This window comes from Tursiops truncatus, chromosome 13, assembly GCF_011762595.2.
Source record: "Tursiops truncatus isolate mTurTru1 chromosome 13, mTurTru1.mat.Y, whole genome shotgun sequence".
Classification (NCBI taxonomy): Eukaryota; Metazoa; Chordata; class Mammalia; order Artiodactyla; family Delphinidae; genus Tursiops; species Tursiops truncatus.
The window spans coordinates 18918469-18938586 of NC_047046.1; the positions used below are offsets into that span (position 1 = coordinate 18918469).

Genomic DNA, 20118 nt, shown 5'->3' on the forward strand with positions numbered 1-20118 from the left:
GGAGGTGTTCAGGTATGAAGGACAGCATGAGGACATACAGGAGCTGGAGCTGAGAGCAGGGTGGCCCGCCTCCATCACAAATGTGGTCTGGGTCTGTGGTCTGTGTTCAGGTGCCACATCACCTGCCGAGTTTCACTCCAGCTCTGAGAATCTGGGGGTGTAGGTGGCTCCTTATGAGGGGTCTGACACCACGCAAAGCACTTTTTCTGTCTTCTCCTTGGGTTCACATGGCACATCATCAAACAATATTGTTATCACAGTTTTATCACGGGCTCAGAGAGGTGCAGTGACTTGCCCAGGGTCACACAGCTAATGAATGACGGATCTACGTGGTCCCATAGGTCAGTCCTTCCACATATACCATGTTGCTCCCTGCTCTTCCTTGCTAGGAATTCCTTGCCAGGAATGCTCTTTCATTGGATGTCTATCCTGTTGGAACACAGCCTCCATGAGGGCAGGGATCTTCATCTGTCTCATTCTCTGCTGTGTCCCCACAGTCCAGCACAGGGCCTGGCACACAGCAGGCATGCAATGAATGTTTGTTGAATGACCAAGTGAGCTAGTGAACTTCTGGTCCATTCCATTCCAAGCAGAACTTTTATTTGCTTATAATAGTATTTATGATGATGATGATCTGGTTCCTTTTCTCAGAAATAGACTCGCATTTTTTAAAGAAATGAAACATCTTTCTTTGCAAACCAGTTTATGTCATAGGAATCTGACATTTTGCATTTTTTTCCTCTGGGAGCCAAACGAGGATGTCTATTCTGTAGAATGTCACCAGAGAAAGGAATCTGAACATTTCCTTTTGGAAATTTCTGCATAAAAAGTTAAAGCGAGATGGAACTGTACTTGAAGATTTCAGTTGCCATGGCTACCGGATAACACAGCGAATAGTGTTCTTACATATGGTCTCCACTAGACCTTCAACCACTGTATCTCAGTTACAGAATTTTGGCTTTTAAGTGCATTTCATGCAGTGAGGCTTTGAGAGGAGAGTCTTGCTGCTGGGTGTCCGCTGGCTGAAGTGCTTTAACCAGCAAGTATTTTTTTGAGCCTCTCCTGGGCCCCGTCCTTTGGGGCTTATCTTCATCGCCATCGTGCGGGTGCTGGAACTACCACCTCCACTTCAGAGATGAGCACACTGAGCCCCATAGAGTTTTGGATGGTGTATATGTGTGTCCATTCAATGTTTATTTGTTCGTTCATTTATTCATTTGTTTATTCTCTCAACAACTATTTATTGAACCCTTTCTCTGTGTCAGACACTGGTCTAGGCAGTGAGCATCCCTGCCCCAGCAGAGTGTATGTTCCAGTGGGAGAGACAGATAATATATATGAAAAGTAAATACTGATAAATGTATGAAGACAATAGAACAGGATGATGTGGCAGATAGAGGCTGGGAGGAGGTGTGGCTGTAAAGGCCCCTAAAGGGATGTGGCTTTTGAGCAGAGATCTGAAAGAAGGAGCCCACCAATTCTGGGGGAAGAGTGTTTCAGGCGGTGGGAACAGCACATGCAAAGGCCCTGAGGCCAGAACCAGCTTGGAGGGGTTGAGGCCAATAGTGGGGTCAATATGGCCGGCCTGGTATTGAGCAGGGGGGTAGGGGGAGGCAGGTGGGGGCCTGGAGGGCCAAGGCAGAGCGTTTGGAGTTTGCTCTGGTCTTAGTGCAGAGCTGAGGGCATGCTTTTGGTGGCGGCTGATGGGATAGGTTGGAGATGGGGCCTGGGATCTGGTGCTGAGGAGGGATGTCGGGGTCAGGGTGGGGATGGGGATGGAGAAATGATCTGGTTCTGGCTGTAGTTTGGGGAGGGAAGAGGGAGGGGAGGAAAGGGACCGTGGAAGGTTTCCAGTCTTCAGGCCAGGACAGCGAGGTGAGTGGAGGAACTTGTGTGGAGAAAGCAGATTTGGGGCCAGGCATCAAGAGTTTCCTCCTGGTGTCTTTGAGGCACATTTGAGGCACCATTAGATTTCCAAGCAGTGAGGGAGCTGGGATTGAAGGAGGTTTCCCTTTGGCTTTTGAAGATGAGTGATGTCGAGGCTTTGCTGATGGGCCTGGTCCAGCAGAGGGGGAGACTCGGGTGCTGCAGGGGACAGAGAGGTGGTCAGCTGCAGGGATGATGCCCTGGAGTTGGTGAGTGGGGTAAGAGGAGGGGCTGGCCTGGTAGCTGGAGGGAGGCAAGGCGGGCTCCCAGATGCGGGGGCCGGAGAGGGTGGGCTCACTCTCCTCTGATTGCTCTGATTTGTTTCAGTGAAGGGAGAGGGACTTACCAGTTGGTGGGAAGAGAGAACTGATGGTGCTTCGGAGGCAGGCTTCTCGGTTCCAATCCAGCCATTCGTCCCCCAGCAGGTTGCTGAGCACGAACGTTTACTGAGCACTTCCTACGTGCTAAGCGATCCCTCCACAGAGGTCACTATTATTATCCCCATTTACAGATGGACGAGGAAACAGAGGCTCAGAGAGGTGCAGCGGCTTGCCCAAAGTCACACAGCTCTTTGGCAGACAGGCCAGGTTTTGATGCTGTGCAACCTGGGAACCAGGTCTAAGGCTCAGGTTTCTCATCTTTCAAGTGGAGACAAGACCACATTGGGCCGTTGGCAGAGCGTCAGTGACCTAAAAGATACGGTGGCACCTGCCCTGCACCGAACGCCGTGCTCAGCCCACGGGAGGTGCGTGAGTGACGGCCACCCCGTCCTGGCCTGTTTCTGTTTGCTGGGTCTCCAGTAAGTGCCACTTGCTGCTGGCATCTCGAGGCTGCACAGCATTTTCGTTGCTTCCAGAAGTCCTTCTGCCAAGGGATCTCATTAAGTCCATTTTAAAATGAGAACACTTGGCAGGGGAAGAGAAGGTAGTTAGCATATTTATTATTCAAATCTGAAATAACTTGTCTGGTAAGAATGGAGAGGCACTGGGATCTGGCCTGAAACCCCGCCCTCTTCCCCCCCTGCCCTCGGAGGATGCAGGGCCTGAGGGAGGAAGGCCGGGTTTCTGCCGGCCTGCTGGCAACTAGCCTGTCCCTGGGATCCAGTCCGATGCGGGAGGAGGCTCTGAAGCTGCAGCGCCAGACCTGTTCCCGGCCTGCTGCAGATGGTGGCTGGAGAGCCGAGATGGGAATTCTTCCTGTTCTTTCTGGGACGAGTGAAAAAACAAAGTCTAGGGCCTCTAGGGAATTCCGTCTGGTGTGTGCCCTGGGTCTCACTAGATGGGAAGAGACCTGGCACCCCAGACCCCAGCTCTGGCACCTGGGAAGTCCTAGAAGAGCCGTGGTGCTCAGCACAGCCCACAGGGTCCTTGAGGCTGGATGAATTAAGGCCACTTGTCCCCGAGCTGTCCCCAAGAGCTGCCGCTGGGGCCTTGTTTGCCAAGTTAGGAACATGTCAGAGACCTGGTTTCTTGTCCTCGGCTGTATTATAGAGCAGGCAGAGCTGAACATCACCTTCACCCAAGACGCATGAGGTCTGGTGGGGCCTCTGGCTTCTCAGGCTCCCACCTTCCCTCTTCCCCTCTTTTCTGCTGGTCCCATTCGGCCAAGGCTCACCCACCCCCTGTCCCTTACCCTCAGGGCTCCACTTACTGTAAGAGCCATCACTGTTATTTTGTCTGTGTGACAGCTTTGTTGAGATATAACTGACGTACAATACAACATACATATTTAAAGTGTGTAATTTGATGAGTTTTGACATATGTGTATTCCCGAGGAACCAACATTACGATGAAAATGGTGAACACATCCTTCACCCCTAAGAATTTCCTCGTGCCCCTGTGTGATCCCTCCTTCCCTCCCTGCCCTCATGCAACCGCTGATCTGCTCTCTATCACTATAGATTAGTTTGCATTTTCTAGACTTTTATGTAAATGGAACTGGACACCGCACGCTCCTCTTCATCTGGTTCCTTTCCCTCTGCATAATTATCTGAGATTCGTCCGTGGCGTAGTGCGTATCAGCGGCTTATTCCTTTTTATCACTCAGGACTGTTCCACTGCGTGGATGTACCGGTGCGTGCATCCATTCATCTGTTGACAGACATTTGGGTTGATTCCACTTTTTGGCTCACGTGAGTAAAGCTGCTCTGAACACTCTTGGTCAAGTCTCTGCGTGGACACGTGACTTCATTTCTCTCGGGTAAACACCTAGGAGTGGAGTGGCTGGATCATGTGGTAGGTGCGTGTTAAACTGTTTTCCAGTGCGGCTGTACCATTTTGCGTCTCATCCCCTGAGAGTTTCAGTTGCCCTGCATCCTCGCCAGCACTTGGTACACCACTGTTATTTTATCAGTGAAGATGCTTTTGAAGATGCTGAAAGTAGCAAAAGAACGCCCCCCCAGTAAAGATGGGTCAAACCACAAGGATGTGTATTACTTCACATAATTCACCTGATGGTAGAGGGGATGTAGTGCAGGGTTCATCACACTGTGGCCTGTGAGCTAAGAATGAGTTTTGCATCTTTCAAAGATTATTTTTAAAAAATCCCCCAAACCAAAAAATATGTGACAGAGACCACACGTGGCTGGCAATACCTACAATATTTACCATCTGGCCCTTTAAAACAGTTTGCCACATCCTGGATTAGTGGATCAACCCAGATTCTTTCCATTTTTCTATGCTCTCTTCAGCGTCTTTTCCCCTCGTGGTCCCAAAATGACTGCCACAGTTCCAGCCATTCCTGGGAGACTTGACAATATCCAGCTAAGGAAGAGGGGGTGTATTGGGAGGAAGACTTCTCCCTGAGTGTACCCAGCAGACTTCCCCCCAAAATCTCATTGGCCAGGATTTGGTCCCGTCCCCATGCTATTGCTGCAAGAGAGGGTGGGAAGTTAGTAGCCAGCATTTTCAAGGCTTGGCCAGGAAAGAAGAATGCTGTTCATGGCTGTATTTTTCTGTGCCAGTTCTTTGATTAGTTTCCTGGTGCCCGATTGTCTTGAGTGAGTTTGAGCCGGTTATGAGGACCCTATATGTCCCTGGCCTTGGTTCCTTCATCTGAGATTTGATGTCACCTTTAAGGGCTGATGAGAACTGAATGAGATTTATGTAAAGTGCCTAAAGTGTTGCACATAGTCGGTGCTGGAGGACAGTGTGGTATAATGGTCACCCAGGGTCATTGCTGTGTGACCTTGGCCAAGTAGCTTGCCTTCTCTCAGCCTTACTTCTCTTGTCTGTAAAATGGGTATAAGATGGTCCCCCTCCTTACAGGGTGATGCTGAAGAGTCTGAATTATCTGATTCAAAGTGCTCAGCCTGGGCCTGGCATGTGGTTAGGTCTTGATAAACATTAGCTGTGCACCAGGCCTCAGGATGGGCCCTGGAGATACAGAAGGGAATTGAAACAGCGCTGACCTTCCAGTATCTGCAGCCAGTGGGCAGAGGGGTGTGGAAATTAGCCCTTCTATTTATGGTTAAGAGAACGCTGTGATGGGGAAGCTCAGGGGTTGGGGAGCCCAGAGGAGGCACTGAGCTGAGTGGGAAGGGTAGCAGGGAAGGCTTCCTGGAGGTGGGGACATCAGTGTGAAGTCTTTAAGGGTGGGTAGGAATTGACCAAGGAGGAGAGGGGAGGAGAGGATGGGACTGCAGTACAAATGTTATAGTGTTTCTCCCCTCCCCTCCCCTCCCTCTTATATGCACCCCCCGCCACTTCTCCTCCCCTCCTCGCCCCTTCTTTCTCTTCTTCACTTCATTCATTCATTCACCCATTCATTCAGCAAACACTTACTGAGAGCCTCCAGTGTGCTAGGCACAGGGACAATAGCAGATATTAAGGCATCCAAGGTTTCTGCTCTCACGAGCCTTGGTTAGAGAGATCACATTAAAGAAACGATCAGGAAAATACCAGGTAGTATAACAGAATGTGTGAAGGAAAGGGTGCTAAGACAGAGAGGGTCTGGCAGCTCCTTTGTGTTGGGTGGTTGGGAGGGAGAGTCTCTGAGGAGCTAGATTCAGAAGTGAGAAGCATCATGGTATGCGGGCTACAGTCAGTTTGGGGCTGCTGGGCAGTACCTTTCCCGGCAGGAGGCAGCTGGGTGGAGGGAGCTGGGGGTCTCACCTTCATCGCCCTGGCGATGGGAGAGTTCCAGACAGCTGTGAGTCCAGGCTGGCCGAGGTCCAGGAACTCTGAGGCTGCCAGAATATGCCTTGTGCCTACCAGGTGGGTCTGTGGGGCCTACGGGGCGACACACTTTCGTCAAAATGCCAAGGCTGCCTGGCCGCCCCGCTTCCTGCCCTCCTGCCCAGCACAGCGTGGCTCCTGGGACAGTGTGGGCAGTGCAGAGGAGGGGCTGTCTACAAGCCGAGAAACAAGGCACAAGATAATAGACCTCTAGCCGGGTCGGGAGAAAGCCGTGCCCGTGTGGAGGCCTCAGCAAGCAGGGACCGAGTGGGGACCATTAGTCACAGCAGCTCTGAGATGAGAGGAGGGTGGCCGAGGGCTGGCGAGCTGGGCAATGGGAATGATAGGGGGGGGCCTGGGAGGCCAGAGGCACCAGCTCCCCAGCGCCCACTGTCCCCTTGCCCACCGAGCCACAGCTCTGAGAGCACAGGCCTCCACGCCAGACTTCACCACTAAGTGACTGTGCAGCCTTCAGCCTCTGCGCTCGCTGCCTCAGTGTCCTCATCTGTGTAATGGGGATAGTTGTTCTGCTCTCACGAGATAGAACACACATCACATGAACTTCAGCACCACCTGGGAAGGAGGGGACCGTTTTTATCCCATTTTAAAGACAAGGAAGGAGGGGCTCAGAGAAGGCAAGCCACTTGCCCAGGGTCACACCGTGAGGAGTCAGTCATGGGAGGCCTGCCCTTAACCATGTGTGTGTGGGGATGACATGAGATGGCGTAGGGCCTGGCCCGTCGTTGGTGCTTAGGAAATATTAACCGCGTCCTAGCAGTGTTTGAATAGATGTTGATTTGGCATGTGGGAGGACGTTTTCCTTCAAAAGTTTGTTCTCCAAACGTGAGCACTCCAGCCGCAGACCGCCCCGTGGGAACCTGACGCCATCCCACCTACCTTTGCCAGGGGCCTGCTTTGAGCACCTTTACCTGGGAGGCGGGTGTCACGATTTCCATTTGTGAGATGAGGCACCACAGGCAAAAGGAGGCCATGTGAGTGCCCCAGGCCACACGGTGTTTGAGTCTGCCTGGGACAGGTGGCCTTTGAGAGGAGGCAGCTGGGGTTTTGAGTTGGGCTCCCCGGCCTCCCAGAGAGGAGGGGAGCGCTGCCCGGGGACCCCCAGTAATTGGGGGCAGAGCCTGGTGGCCTCAAGCCTGGGTCAGGGGGCCCAGGGCCCACCCTCTCCTCTCCGTTCAGCCGGGGCAGGTGGGATACAGGGGGCTCTCCAAGGCCGCCCAGACCTGGGGGTCCTTGGAGCTGCCGAGGCGGCTGAGGCCATCTCGGGAAACCTTGTGCCCGTCACAGTCAGGCTTCACTTGGGGTTCACGGCCGCCCGAGTCTGAGGAAGTGAAGCAGAGAGGAAGAAGGAGGAGCAGGGCTAAGGCCCTTCATCCTGCCGCCACCTCTTCTGCACCCCAAATCCAGCCCTGTTCTGCCATGGGCCGGGGTGCTCACAGAGGCGGGGTGGCCGGTGTTGAGGAGCCCCGGCTTTGAGCTCAGCCTGGCCTGGGCTTGGGCCGTGCTCTGCACGCGGCAGCCGTGTGACTCGGGCTAGGGTCTTCCTCGTTCGGTGTCTTGGTGTCCTCATCTGTACAGCGGGGATTACAACCCTTCTGGCTTATGCAGGTCAGGGAGGTGATGGAGCGCACAGTAGGCCCTCGGCGACTAAGAGCTACTCCAGTTCGTTATCATCCTTATTGCAAAGCCCAAATAAAACCACTCCGGGGGCCAGGGATGGGGTCCCCAGCACCTGGCACAGTGCTTGGCACATAGTAGGTCCTCACTCAAGTGCTTGTTGAAGTCAGAAGGGAGGAGGGAGGGGCAGGGAAAGGAAGCCTTCTCATTCCTCTAGCCTTTTATCATCCTCGGGGAGAGGCTTCAAATCTTAGGGTGTTGCTTAGGGGGCACTTAGCCCAGGATAGCAGGCTCACCGCTCAGGGATAAATTTCCTAGGGGACATCATGAATCCCTTATCCCAGTTCTAATTCTTGTTCCCCAAGAACATCTTGCTCTCTTTCACTAACTGATCCAAAAATGTGCAATTTCAGCTGCTCTGGTGGAAAGAGACGCGTTGTCCAACCCCAAGCAAGGCGACCAGACAAAGACCCCAGTAGGGTCCCCTTCTCCTTCCCAGAAAGCCTGAGGAGCGTGTGGCAGCGTTCCGGAAACCACTGCCCCAGAGCCACTGGGCAGCCAGCAGCATGAATCAGGCGGGGCCCTCAGCCTAGCCTGCTTCCATTTTTGAGGAGGCCAGGGCCTGCAGCTTTATTGGACGCCTAGCTCTTCAAAGAGGGGCTGTAATTACAGACTGGCCTTGCCACGCAAGGCGGGGCCACACAGCGGGCTCTCCCCAGTGTGGAAAATGCTACGTTCCACTTGAGCTCAGGGTGGGGCCTGATAAAGCAGAGAGATGAGTTCCTGGCTGTTTCTAGAAAGATTTCCTTTCCAGATGGTTTTTTTTCCCCCCTCCCCTTCCAAGGTTAATTAAGGGCATCTTAGGTCATTAAAATGACTATTTGAATAAGAGTGTGATAAATGAACACAAGGAAATTGTCTTGGGTTTGGTTTATAAATAATCTGGGATTGACTTGTCAGATCAAGTTATTTCTGTTTTTTTTTTTGTTGTTCCCATATCAGAATTCTTTTCCCTGTTGCCTTGGAAACAAGCCTAGGGAGAGGGATGCTGGGAGTTGTATGACTGGGGTTCAAACCTCAGTGGTTCCCTCATTTCACACGGTGGGCACGTCGAGTGCCTGCTGAGTGCCAGATGCTGAGATTCAAGGGTGAACAGGACACGTACCTGCTGCCCCTGGTCTCAGAGTCCAGTGGGGAGACTGACGGGTAAATTGAGTTACAGCTCAGATTGTTAATGATGCTTGGGGGTCATACGGCGAAGTGGGAGCCCAGAGGTGACCGCCCCCTGCCGGGGGGCATGAAGAATCAGGGGAGGCTTCTTGGAAGAGGGAGTACCCTAAGCTGAGCTGTGAAGGACAATAGATGCTGACCAGGTGAGGAACGGGTAGAATGGTGTCCTAGCGAGAGGGAACAGCATGTGCAAAGGGCTGAACACGAGGCAGCAGAGCACATCCCAGAGACCTTGTCAAAGTCCAGATCGTGAGCGACTCCTGTGGAAGATCACGGCTCCTGACATAGATGTATTGTGGGTCTGGGACAGCCGTCTGCCTGGGCCTGGTTCTTCAATGAAGTGAGAAGTCTGGCTGTTGGTCAGCTCTCCAGAACTTTGCTCCATCCCACGGGGAGAGAAAACAGGTTTAAGCTGGGTCGACAGGTCAGCCCTTCCCACATACGGTCCCTGGAGTTAGTCTCTAGGCCAGATGTCAAGAAAGGAAACTGTTTGATTTACAACCAGACAAGTCCTTCTGCAGGCATTTCCTGACCCAAGGAGGTCTGAAGACAACCAGAGAAGTGTGTGGAATAGTTACTGCCCTCGTGCATGGGGCTTGGGACAGAGTTGGCTATTTTAAGGGGTCTTAGAGGTGTGGATAGAGTCTGGCTTCTGTCCTAGAAGGAGGAGGGCTTTGGAATCAGACAGGTCTGGGCTCAAGTCCCAGAACCCCACTTGCCAGCTCAGTGACCTTGAGCAAATACCTTCAGCTCTTTAAAACCTCACTGCCCTTCTCTGCAAAATGGGGATAATTAATAAGAGGACTCACCCTGTAGGGTTGTTGTGAGGGTTGTGAGGTGAGGCGTATGGGTGACCAGTTCCCGGCACACAGCAGATCCTCAATTAATGGTTATTATTATTTCTACCACACCCCCTTCCTTATCAGTATAACATTAGTATATTTCGAGGCTCAGGATGCCTACTTCCGGAATGTCCAGTCTTTGGGGAAACAGGATGTGCAGAGAGTCATGTGATTGAGACCTCCTGGGGGAGATTTGGAAAAGACTGAAGTTGCTGAGGTGGTCATGGGGTGCGGGGACGTCCAATAGAGGTGGAGAACAGGGGAAGGCAGCTCTAGGCAGGGATACAGGGGATACAGCATGTGAAAAAGCCCAGAGGCAAGACTGAATACAGCCATGCCCAATGGCCTTTGCACATGCCATTCAGCCTTCCTGGAATACTCCTATTCATCTTTTAAGACCCTACCCAGATTTGCTTCTTCCAGTTACAATAAATGATCCTCAGTAAATGACCATCTTCCCTTTGCTCTTCTTTCCTCAAGTTCCTACTTTCTTGGTTGGGTTTCGCCTCCCCCACTTACATTCCCATCATAGTGTGTTATTCACTAGTCTGTTATAGCCCTTGGTACTTGTACTGCAAATGTTCATTTTTTTTTTCTGGCTTTTTCTTCCACCTGAGGGATTCTCTAGAGTGTTCATGTTTGTATCCGATTTGGGGGAGAAAATGATACAGCCTCAGATTTGAGGTGGCCTGTTGGGACACTCTCTCCCCTTAATGGCTGAGATCAGATAGCTATCCCGAGGTCTTCAGGGACTATAGGTCCCTTCAGGGTCAGCACGGAGCTCACACAAAGTAGCGGCACAGGGAACATTTGTTGAATGAATGAAGGACCGCATTCTGATTTCTGTGACGGCACACACTTGTCTAGAAATGGTGACCTCTGGGCCCCACCTCATACTGTGGATAAAATTCCCCTTTATTTCCTGGATCACAGCAGCTTCTCCAGAGTATTTTGGATTAATTATGTAAGGAGATGGCTTTCTTTCCGTTTTCATGCCCAGCAACATCCCAAGAGTTTCCTGGAGAGAACAGAAGAGTTTGCAAAAAAAGTCCTCTGGCAGGGAAAGCGCTCAGGCTGCCCCAGTTTTCAGAGAGTGACGCTTTTTATAGTCACACTTTCAGACCACATTGTACCTAAGGGGAGCCGGGAGCGGGGAGCAGGCAAGCAATCTGTCTTTCCAGCTCCCTTCTGCACCCCTCTCCCCCATTGTGGAAGGAGGTGGGACCTTGTGATCCCGCCTGCTGCTTGGTCTCCTCTGCTTTCCCCAACATTTGTCTTCGATCCAGACTGATTTGCCAAAGGCCAGTCCTCCTCTGCCTTGTCCAAGGTGCAAGGCTGGGGGTTGCACACTCTACCACTTAATAGCTGTGTGACCTTAGGCTGCTCATTGAATCCCTCTGCCTCAGTTTTTCCATCTGTAAAATGGGAGTAATAATGCTATTACAAACCTCATTTCATTGTTGGGAGGAGCAGACAGTGTAATACAATGCCTGGCACACACAGTAAGGGGTTCCAACAGCATCAGTGACAATGATGACTTTGATGATTTCATCTCTGAAGATCAGAGAGGCTCAGTAACTTTCTCAAGCCCACACAGCTAATAAGAGCCAGAGGCAGGTCTACAAACCCTTAACCATGAAGCTATATTGATTTAGCATATCCTGGGCTGGGGCTAGGGTGAGGTGACTGAGGCACACACCTAGGGCCCAAAATTTAAGAGAGCACCAAAATAATGGGTTATCAAAATAAATTACTTTTAATGCAGTATTTTTTAAAAAATCAAAATTAATTCAAAAATCCATGGTGAACAAACTGTCGACATTATACATAAAGACAGGATCAGTGTCACTGATTTTTTCTTTTGCCTCTGACTTCAGTATGGGTCGGCACAACACTGAACGAGTCTCTTTTTGTTGGACGATAAGGTTTTTACGAATTTTTCACAAATATAACTGTGACGAACACCCCTGTATAGCAAAATGTTTGTATAGATCCTTCTCGTTTCCAGACAGATTTCTGGGTGTGGAACTGGATCATGAAACTCGGGATCAAAAGGCAGGCACATCCTCCCATCCCAACCTTTTATTATGAAAAATTTCAAATATACAGAAAAATCGTGCAGGACATACACATATACCTACCAGACAGATTCTATAATTGCTCACCTTTTGCTCTCTTTGCCTTAGAAAAATCTAGCCAGCCATCCATTCCTCAGTGTATACTTTTTTTTTTTTGCTGCATTTCAAAATAAGTTATAGATACCAGTACACTTCGGCATGCATGCCATTAACTGGTCATTGTTTTTAAGAATTTTGATCTTCAATGTTAAATTCCCTTCAGGAAATAATATACCAATCTCCGTTTCCACCTGTGGGCAAATGTATCTCTTTCGCCACAGCCTGGCCAACGCTGGGTGTTGTCACTTCAAAGGTGTTGTGGGTGCCGCTTTGATGTAACGTTTTGCCTCCGGAAGGGTCTCAGTAGATTTTTCCCACCTCTGTGTCCAGATGGTCTGTTAAAAAGTTGCGTCCCTTTCTAGATCTTTAGGTATTTCTGGTGCGGCTTTTCTGGGGTTAGATGGGGAGGACTCAGCTCTTTCTCATGACTGCTCCCACCCTGGAAGTTCCTGGCCCTCTGGGCAACTGGCCCACCCACTGCAGGAGGCTGGCTACAGACCAGGTGAGGAAAGTGGGCAAACCTTAGTGGCCAGAAGCCCTGGGACCCTGAAGGCGGTATGGGGTGGTGGGTGGGGCCAGACACATGTATGGAGGTAGGATCTGGGGCCCTGTGCACATTTTTCTCATTTGCATCATGGGGTGCAGGCTGCTACAAGAGGCCCTTGTCTCCCTCCCCTCTCTCTCCGCAATTCTGCTCCAGATCTTGGTTTCCCAATGGCCCAGGCACTATCCTGCCTCTGGGCATTTGAATCTCTTGTGATTTCTGTGGGTCAGGAATTTGGGAGCAGCTTGGCTGGATGGCTCGGGCTCAGGGTCTCCCGTGAGGTTGCAGTTGAGGGCCACAGTCATCCAAGGGTTTGCCTGGCGATGTGGGATCTGCTTCCAAAATGGCTCACTCACACGGCTGGAAGTGGGTGCTGCCTGTTGGCTGGGGGCCTCAGACTCTCGCCACGTGGGTCTCTCCATAGGGCTGCTTGAGTGCCTTCACAGCATGGCGGCTGGTAGGACCCAGCTGTGGAAATCACACACTGTCACTTCTGCCTTATCTCTTGGGCACACAGACCAACTCGGACTCATTGTGAGAGGGAACCACTCTGGGGTGTGAATAACAGGGGTCAGGGATCCCTGGAGGCCACCTTGGGGGCCGCCTACCACCCTGGAAGAACTTGGCAGGTGACGTCACCTCCCTGGGCCTCAGTCTCCTCCTGTCAAATGGGTTCACGTGAGGATTCATGAGTTAATTCCTATGAACACTTAGAATGGCATTGGACACTCAGTCACACTCTCAGTGAATATTAGCCACAGTTATAGTGTCCTACTGGACTGGGAGCCCTCAAGGGCAGGTGCGTCCTCAGTCTCTGTATCCAGTGCCTGGCCCGGGGAGGGCAGTCTCTGAATGTTTACATGAATCAGTGAAAGAATGAATGAGCAAACGAACATCTGTAAGGACTGGGAATCCAGAGAAGGAGGAGATCTGCGTCAGCTGCATTGTCAGACACCTCCGTGAAAAACTTTCTCAAGTGAAGCCCTTTGATCAGTGTCTAGGGAGCAAATATTTGTTCAAAACTGAGATGACGTGGGTGGGGGAAAGTGCTGGGGATGCAGTCAGACTGATCAAAGTTTCACTCTTGGACTCGGCGTTTGAACGATAAATATTTACTGAGCTCCAACTCTGGACCATGTGCTGTGTCAGACCCGGAAAATGGGGCAGGGGCGGGGATGAAACAGCCCAGACCCATGCTCTGGTGGTACCCTTGCTGTGTGACCTTGGGCAAGTGAATCTACGTCTCTGAGTCTGCACCTCCTCATCTGTAACACAGAGGGTGGATCCCTGCTGGAAGGAGAAAGCTCCTTCCACAAGTGTGCCTCCCCTTAGGGAGGCTGCTGCTCACCGTTTCCGGACAAGCACCCCCTCCAGTCTCAGATGCTGCTGCCTCGCATTTCCCACCCCGCCCCCCCGCCACTACAGCTCCACAAGGGTTAAAGCCCAGGAGCTCATGTGACCCAGTATAAACCATGAATCATTCCTGTTCATCCCTGTGCCGCGCCTGCCCACCCAGGATGGGGCAGATGCTGTGCCCCAGGGTTGCCATGGCAACTCTGCCTGTACTGAAATATAGCCCGGCCCAGTTCCTTCCTTGGGGGACCTCGGGGGTTGTTTCACCTGGCTGGGTGTTGCCTTTTAGGGGGGAGGGAGAGAAGGCTGGAAAGGCGAGAGAGACAGAGAGAGAGAGAGAGAGAGAGAGAGAGAGAGAGAGAGAAAGAGAGAGGATGAGAGAGAGAGAGGAGCTTAGGGAGGAACAAGTGGAAAATAAGACACAGGGGGAGGAAGGAGAGGCTGGGAAACTGACAGAGAAATGGACCGCCAGAGGGAGACAGACTGACTGCCGGCCAGAGGTCCACAGACGCTCGCTGCCTGTCACCCTAGAGGCAGTTTCCCAACTGTTCAGCCTTCCCCGGGCCGCCTGATCTCCGACATACGTGCACACAGGCGCCCGCGTGCACGCACGTGCAGCCGCATCTCCCCTTGCGCCCGTGGTCAGGGCATAGGGCGGATAGGCTGCCGGGCACGTGCATTCACAGTCAGCTCCGCGGGACGGTGAGCGAGTTGGGACTTGGAGAGGAAGAACAAATGGGGGCGGACGTCAGCTCCCTGGGCGGCCGCCTCCCCGAGGCCCCTCCGGCATTCCTGGGCAGCGAAGCCCCTCGCTGAGAACGGGGGCTGATGTCATCCTGGGCTGCCAAGCCAGGGGACCCGGGGCCCTGGTGGCTGCCTCCAGAAATGAGCTAGCTGCCCGCCAGCCCACAGGTTTGGAGCCCCCGGCCGGAGGACAGGAAACCTGCGTGGGCCAGGTGAGCAGGGCCCCGCCGCCGCCGCGGGTGCCTGGGGGGTGCCGCCTACCTGGGGGAAAGTGAGGATCCAGGTGCCTGAGGGTGCCCGGGGGCCACCGCCTTTTCCACCCCCACCTCGCGGGGACCGTCACGCCCTGGAGCCGGCGCGGCAGCCCAGTTCCTCAAAGCTCCTCGTCACCCGAGCCAGCCGGCCAGCCGGTGAGCGCTGGGAACTGGATCTTGGAGCGGCCAGCGTGTTTACTCACAACTCCGGGGGGTGGACTCGCAGCCTGACCCTGAACTGCCTCAGATTCGGAGCGAGCCCCGCGGATGCCGCTGGCTGCTGGCTCAGCGATGTTTATCTACTCTCGGGCCGGCTGAAGAGGGCTGCTGGCTTTCCTCTCCAGGCAGCCCAGAACTCCCGGCGGTGCACAGCAGGGAGAGGGGAGAGGACCCGGCGTTTCGCGGCTTTCCTGCCTCCCCACCTGCCGGCCCCATGGATTACCTGGGAGACAAACTCACGGTGGCCCAAACCCACATGACCCAGTGGATGGGGACCGTCCGGCGGTCCTTCCAGGAGGCCCTCAACTTAGTGACCAGCACGGTGGGCCCCGAGCGGGCGAGTGGGGAGCCCTCCGGCCGGACCCCCTTCAAGCGCACCTCGTCCTTCCGACACCTCGCTTCCCGCAGCCGGGAATCTTTACGCCGCTTCTCTGCGCGAAGCCAACAGAGATTTTCTTCCCTGAGGAAAAGGCAGCCGGACTCGGAGCCACCAGATCTTGTAAGCTTATTATGTTTTTCAAAATATTAAAACAACAGTGAGAACTCCTCCCCTCCAGTGCGGCCCCTGCCCCACTCCAGGGAGGTGGTGGGGTTCCCACAGATCCAACCGGGGAGGTTGCCTCTTCCAGAATAATTGTCCGTCTAGCCCGACCCTGTCCTGCTCCCGCGCCTGGGAAAGCGGCGTGTGGTGGCGATCCCCCTGACAGTGGACTTGCTCGCTCCCCCAGAGCGGTCAGGACATTTATACCGGATTCAACGTCTGTGCGGTCGGGGCTGGCACATGAGTCCGGCAGCCTCTGCCGGTTGATTTATCTGCAAGTGCCGACACTCCAGCCCGACGCAAATGCTTCCTATTTTGGGGGAGGATTAGTTGGCACCTGCTTCATCTCCTCACACCCTCCAGGGTGGCCAAGTGTCCGTGTCATGCGCGTGTGGAGTTGTGACTTCTGTGGTCTTACAGTCGAGCAAAATTGTGAGGTCTCATCTGATTACCCGAGGTGGTGGGCAGATTTGCCCACTGACAAGTGAATCTTGGTGTGAATGGGCCAGGACAGGGGACCTTAATCTGGGTCCTGAGATTCCACCATCTCTCACTCAGGCAAGCTTGATGGGGCTTGGGGACCAGGGTAGAATGACATCTAATGATTGAAAACGCGACTTGCATCCAGGTTTTTTCTCAAGGACCTTACTAATGATTTGAAGAGGTGGAACTGAGCCCAGACAGGGAAAGGTACCTGCCTGGGGTAGCACAGTGAGTGAGTGGCAAAGCAATTGCCGGAACCCCAAGCTTTGAACCCCACTCAGGGCTCTTTCCAGCCAAGCTTCCAGTAAAAAGATTTCTCCAGACCTTCCTGATAACTTCAGGGAAGCCCATATCACTGACCCTCAAAGAGAGGGCCTGGTGTTTTCACATAGGAGACATCTGCCACCAGACTATGTGACCCGGTTCGCAGGAGACTAAAGATGGGTGAAGGGCTAAGCCAGCTCCTTCCCTGGGTTCAGCCTTGTGAAGTGTCCCGATGGTCATTTTGGGACCCAGCATTTAGTTATGGAGCCGAGGGGTGCACCAGGCTCTCAGCCAGCCCTCTGTGCACGCGAGGTCGCTGAGATCTCACGCCTGCCCTCAAGGTGCAGGATCCCAGCATCCCCTCGGCTGGCCCAGAGAGGTGTGGTGATTCTCCCAGGGTCACACAGCAACCAGAGCAGTCAGGTGCTAACATGTGCCTAATTAATATGACATCTCCTTCCCTTCTGGGTCTGTGCTGCTCTGTGGCCCTGGACAAATCAGTAGGGCCTGAATTTATGAGACAGATCCCCCACCCCAACCTTTGGAAGGGGTGACTTAGCCCAGGGAGAGAAAGCCTCTCGTTCATTCTTTCTGTCCCTCTGTCTCGTCTCTGGGTGTCTCTCTCTCGTCTCTCTTCTCTTTCACTCTTGTTCCCTCTCTGGCAATTCATTTAAGGGTGTGGGGCTTGGTAACATTCAGTTCTCCTGCCCTGTGGCCCTAGGCATCGACCCGAGTCCCCCCAGGCCTCATTGCCCTGCTCCCCAGTTTGGTGAATGAATGAACGAATGAATGGAGATGGACCTTGCAGGGCCTTTGTCTCCTCTGTTCACTGTTGCCTTGCAGTACCTCCATCAACGCTGATGCGTGCTAGATGAATCTGGGCTGAATTCATCTGGTACCTTCCCATTTAGCATTTGGCATCTACCAGCTGGCATTGGGGTCGAAAGCTTGAATCTAACTTGGCCACATCCTGGCGAAGGGACCCTGACCCTTCTCAAGCCTCACTTTCCTCCTCTGTCAGTGGGGAGAACTCAGGATCATCAGGAGGTTGAAGTGGGTGCCCGTTGCAGGACTGCGCACATGATAGGTGTGCCTGTGTAGCCGCTTTCTGTGTCAGGTGCCATGATGTCCTGACTCCTCGGGATGAGGGCAGAGCTGGGATGGAGACACAGGCTGTTCTGCAGAGGGCCTGGGTTTGACTCCTGGCTCTGCCACTTTCCAGCTGTGCAGCCTTGGGTGGACTGTTCCCCTCTCTGTGCCTCAGTTTCCTCATCTGTGAAATGGGGGTTTATCCCCATTTCCCATTTACATTTCCCATCGTTATCACTTAAGGGCAGTGACCTGCCACCAGTAGATGCATGATGCCCATGGCCATGGTATGTGGGCCTTAAAAGTTAGCTACTGCAACAACCAAAACCTTTTCTCCCAAACCGTCCCTTCAAAGATCCCCAGCGAACTGGAAAATCCACACACTCCCCTTTCACTCGGGGACTTCGCTTAAATATTTGTTCTATGGGAGGAGGAAACTTTTGAAAGCCACAGACAGTTAAGAGTTTGGGGCCACCTGCAGGAGCCGTAGCTGGGGCTGGGAAGGGGACAGGGGCGGGATTTCAGTCTTTGGGACTTGAACTCTTACTTGATTTACCTAAAGAGTCCGTTCTTCCAAATCCTGCCTCAGGCTCCTATTTACTCAGAGCCGAGTAGAAGAATCTCTGGCAGGCACAAAGTAACCCTCAAAGGCGTGCCCCAAAACGTTTTTCTAAAGGCAGCCTTGAAATAATTTGCTAATGGCCTGCCTGGGCGTCTGCCGAATAAAAGGGGGAAGAAGGGAAATAATCGCATTGTCTCTGAGCGACAAAGGCAGGAAGAGGCATGTCTGTGCTGCAGCCCAGAGTGAGCCTGAAAACAAGCCCAGCAAGCAAGGTGGACTGCAAGTGGAGGCCAGGCAGAAAATTCCAGAACCCAGGCACAATGTCAGTGCCACAGAGGCCAATGGCTGGAGTGGAAGCAGGGGTCTCCAAGGCTGAGGGCTGTTCTGCAGAGAGGGCTTTGGAATTGGACCGACTCGGGGCCGAGTGACCTTGGGCAAGTGGGCCCACCTCTTTCAGCCTCAGCATCCTCATCTGTAAAGTGGGGGTTCTCCTGGGGCTTGTCAGGTGGGTGGTCCAGTGGGACGGACTAAACACCAGCACAGCCCTGGCACCTGTTAAGCACCCGCATACAGGAAGGGCTTAACGAGTGTGGGTGCAGGTGCCGTGATGTGAGTCCCACCTAACCAAACGGCCAGACTGGTGCCTTTTGCAAAGCAAAATAAGAACCTGGCCAACCTTTTGTGGGCATTTACTGTGTGCCAGGACCCCGTAAGCAGGAGGTGTGTATTATTTGTGTCCCTTCATTCACTCACTCACATTTTCATCCCACCAGTGTTTATCGAGCACCTACTAGGGTGCCAACACTGAATGAAACAGACACAGCTCTTGCCTTTATAGAGTTGCCTTCAAGGGGACAGAACATAAAACACGTCAGCAGATAAATATGTCATGTAGGGGCTGAAAACGAGGGAACCGTCTTAAAAGATCAAGGGCTTGTCTGTAACACCAAACTCTTTTGTTGTTGTTGTTGTTAATATTTATTTATTTGGCTGCGCCGGGTCTTAGTTGTGACACACAGGATCTTCCTTGCCACGTGCCGGATCTTTGTTGCAGCATGCATACTCTTAGTTGCGGCATGCAAACCCTTAGTTGCAGCATGCTTACTCTTAGTTGTGGCATGCAAACTCTTAGTTACGGCGTGTGGGAATCTTTTAGTTACGGCGTGTGGGAATCTTTTAGTTGCGGCATGCAGGCTCTTAGTTGCGGCATGCAAGCGGGATCTAGTTCCCTGACCAAGGATCGAACCCGGGCCCCCTGCATTGGGTGCGTGGAGTCTTAACCACTGTGCCACCAGGGAAGTTCTGACACCAAACTCTTGCCATATGTCAGTTTTCCAGTCTCACTACCGTTGGTACCTAGGGCCCAGTCATTCTTTGGGGGGCAGAGAGCTGTCCCATGTATGTATATAGGATCATCCCTGGACTCTCCCAACTAGATGCCAGTAGCGCCCCCAAGCATGATGACCAAAAATGTCCCCAGACATTGCCAGGTGTCTCCAGGGGGCAAAACCACCACCCCCTCCCCCTCCTCCGGTTGAGAAGACTGCTGTACGTAATTTGGTTGGGGGACTATAATTGTATTTGGAGTATCCTCCCACTGACCTGAGCTGGGGAAGAAGGGCAAGCACCTCCTGTTTGCCAGGAGTTGGTCTCATCGAATCCGCATAGCTGCCCCTGAGGGACATGGAGTGTAGCCCCCATATTTTATGGTTGAGAAATCAGAAGCACAGAGAGGTGAAGTCACAGGCCTGGGGCCACACAGCTGGGATCGGTGAGGCTGGAACCCCAACACCCCAGCGTGTGTCAGCTGTGCTGGGCCCAAGGTGGCCCCTGGCTCCGGGGATTCACTGTTTAAGCACCGGCGCCCTGTGCTGGGTGGGTTCAATCCTGAGTGGGAGTATTTGGTTCTGCGTCAATTATGGCGAAATGGATGCAAAAATATTCAGCAGGGCTCAGCGTCTTCCCCCTGCCATGAGCGCACGCGCGCACACACACACACACACACACACCTTTTTTTAGCAAGTGGGAGAGAATTAGAAAGGAAAAGGATGTCTGTGACTCTCACCATCAGAAGCCCCGA

General features: G+C 52.9%; 1 protein-coding gene across 12 annotated transcripts in view; it reads left to right on the forward strand.

Moving 5' to 3' along the window:
- KIAA1671 (KIAA1671 ortholog) overlaps window positions 1-20118 on the forward strand; it is a 185991-nt gene that overhangs the window by 105875 nt on the left and 59998 nt on the right. For 2 of the 12 annotated variants that reach the window (XR_012325235.1, XR_012325233.1), the window contains one exon: window positions 3973-4164. The exons of 7 other annotated variants lie outside the window; for them this stretch is intronic. Coding sequence is in view for 2 of the 5 variants with exons in the window: in XM_073790255.1 (XP_073646356.1) it covers window positions 15314-15598 (285 nt within the window). In the remaining 3 variants the exon portion in view is untranslated. Of the gene's footprint in view, window positions 1-3972; window positions 4165-14241; window positions 15599-20118 lie in introns of those variants that run through there. 3 more of the 12 variants (XR_012325234.1, XM_073790254.1, XM_073790255.1) reach the window with 3 other exon arrangements.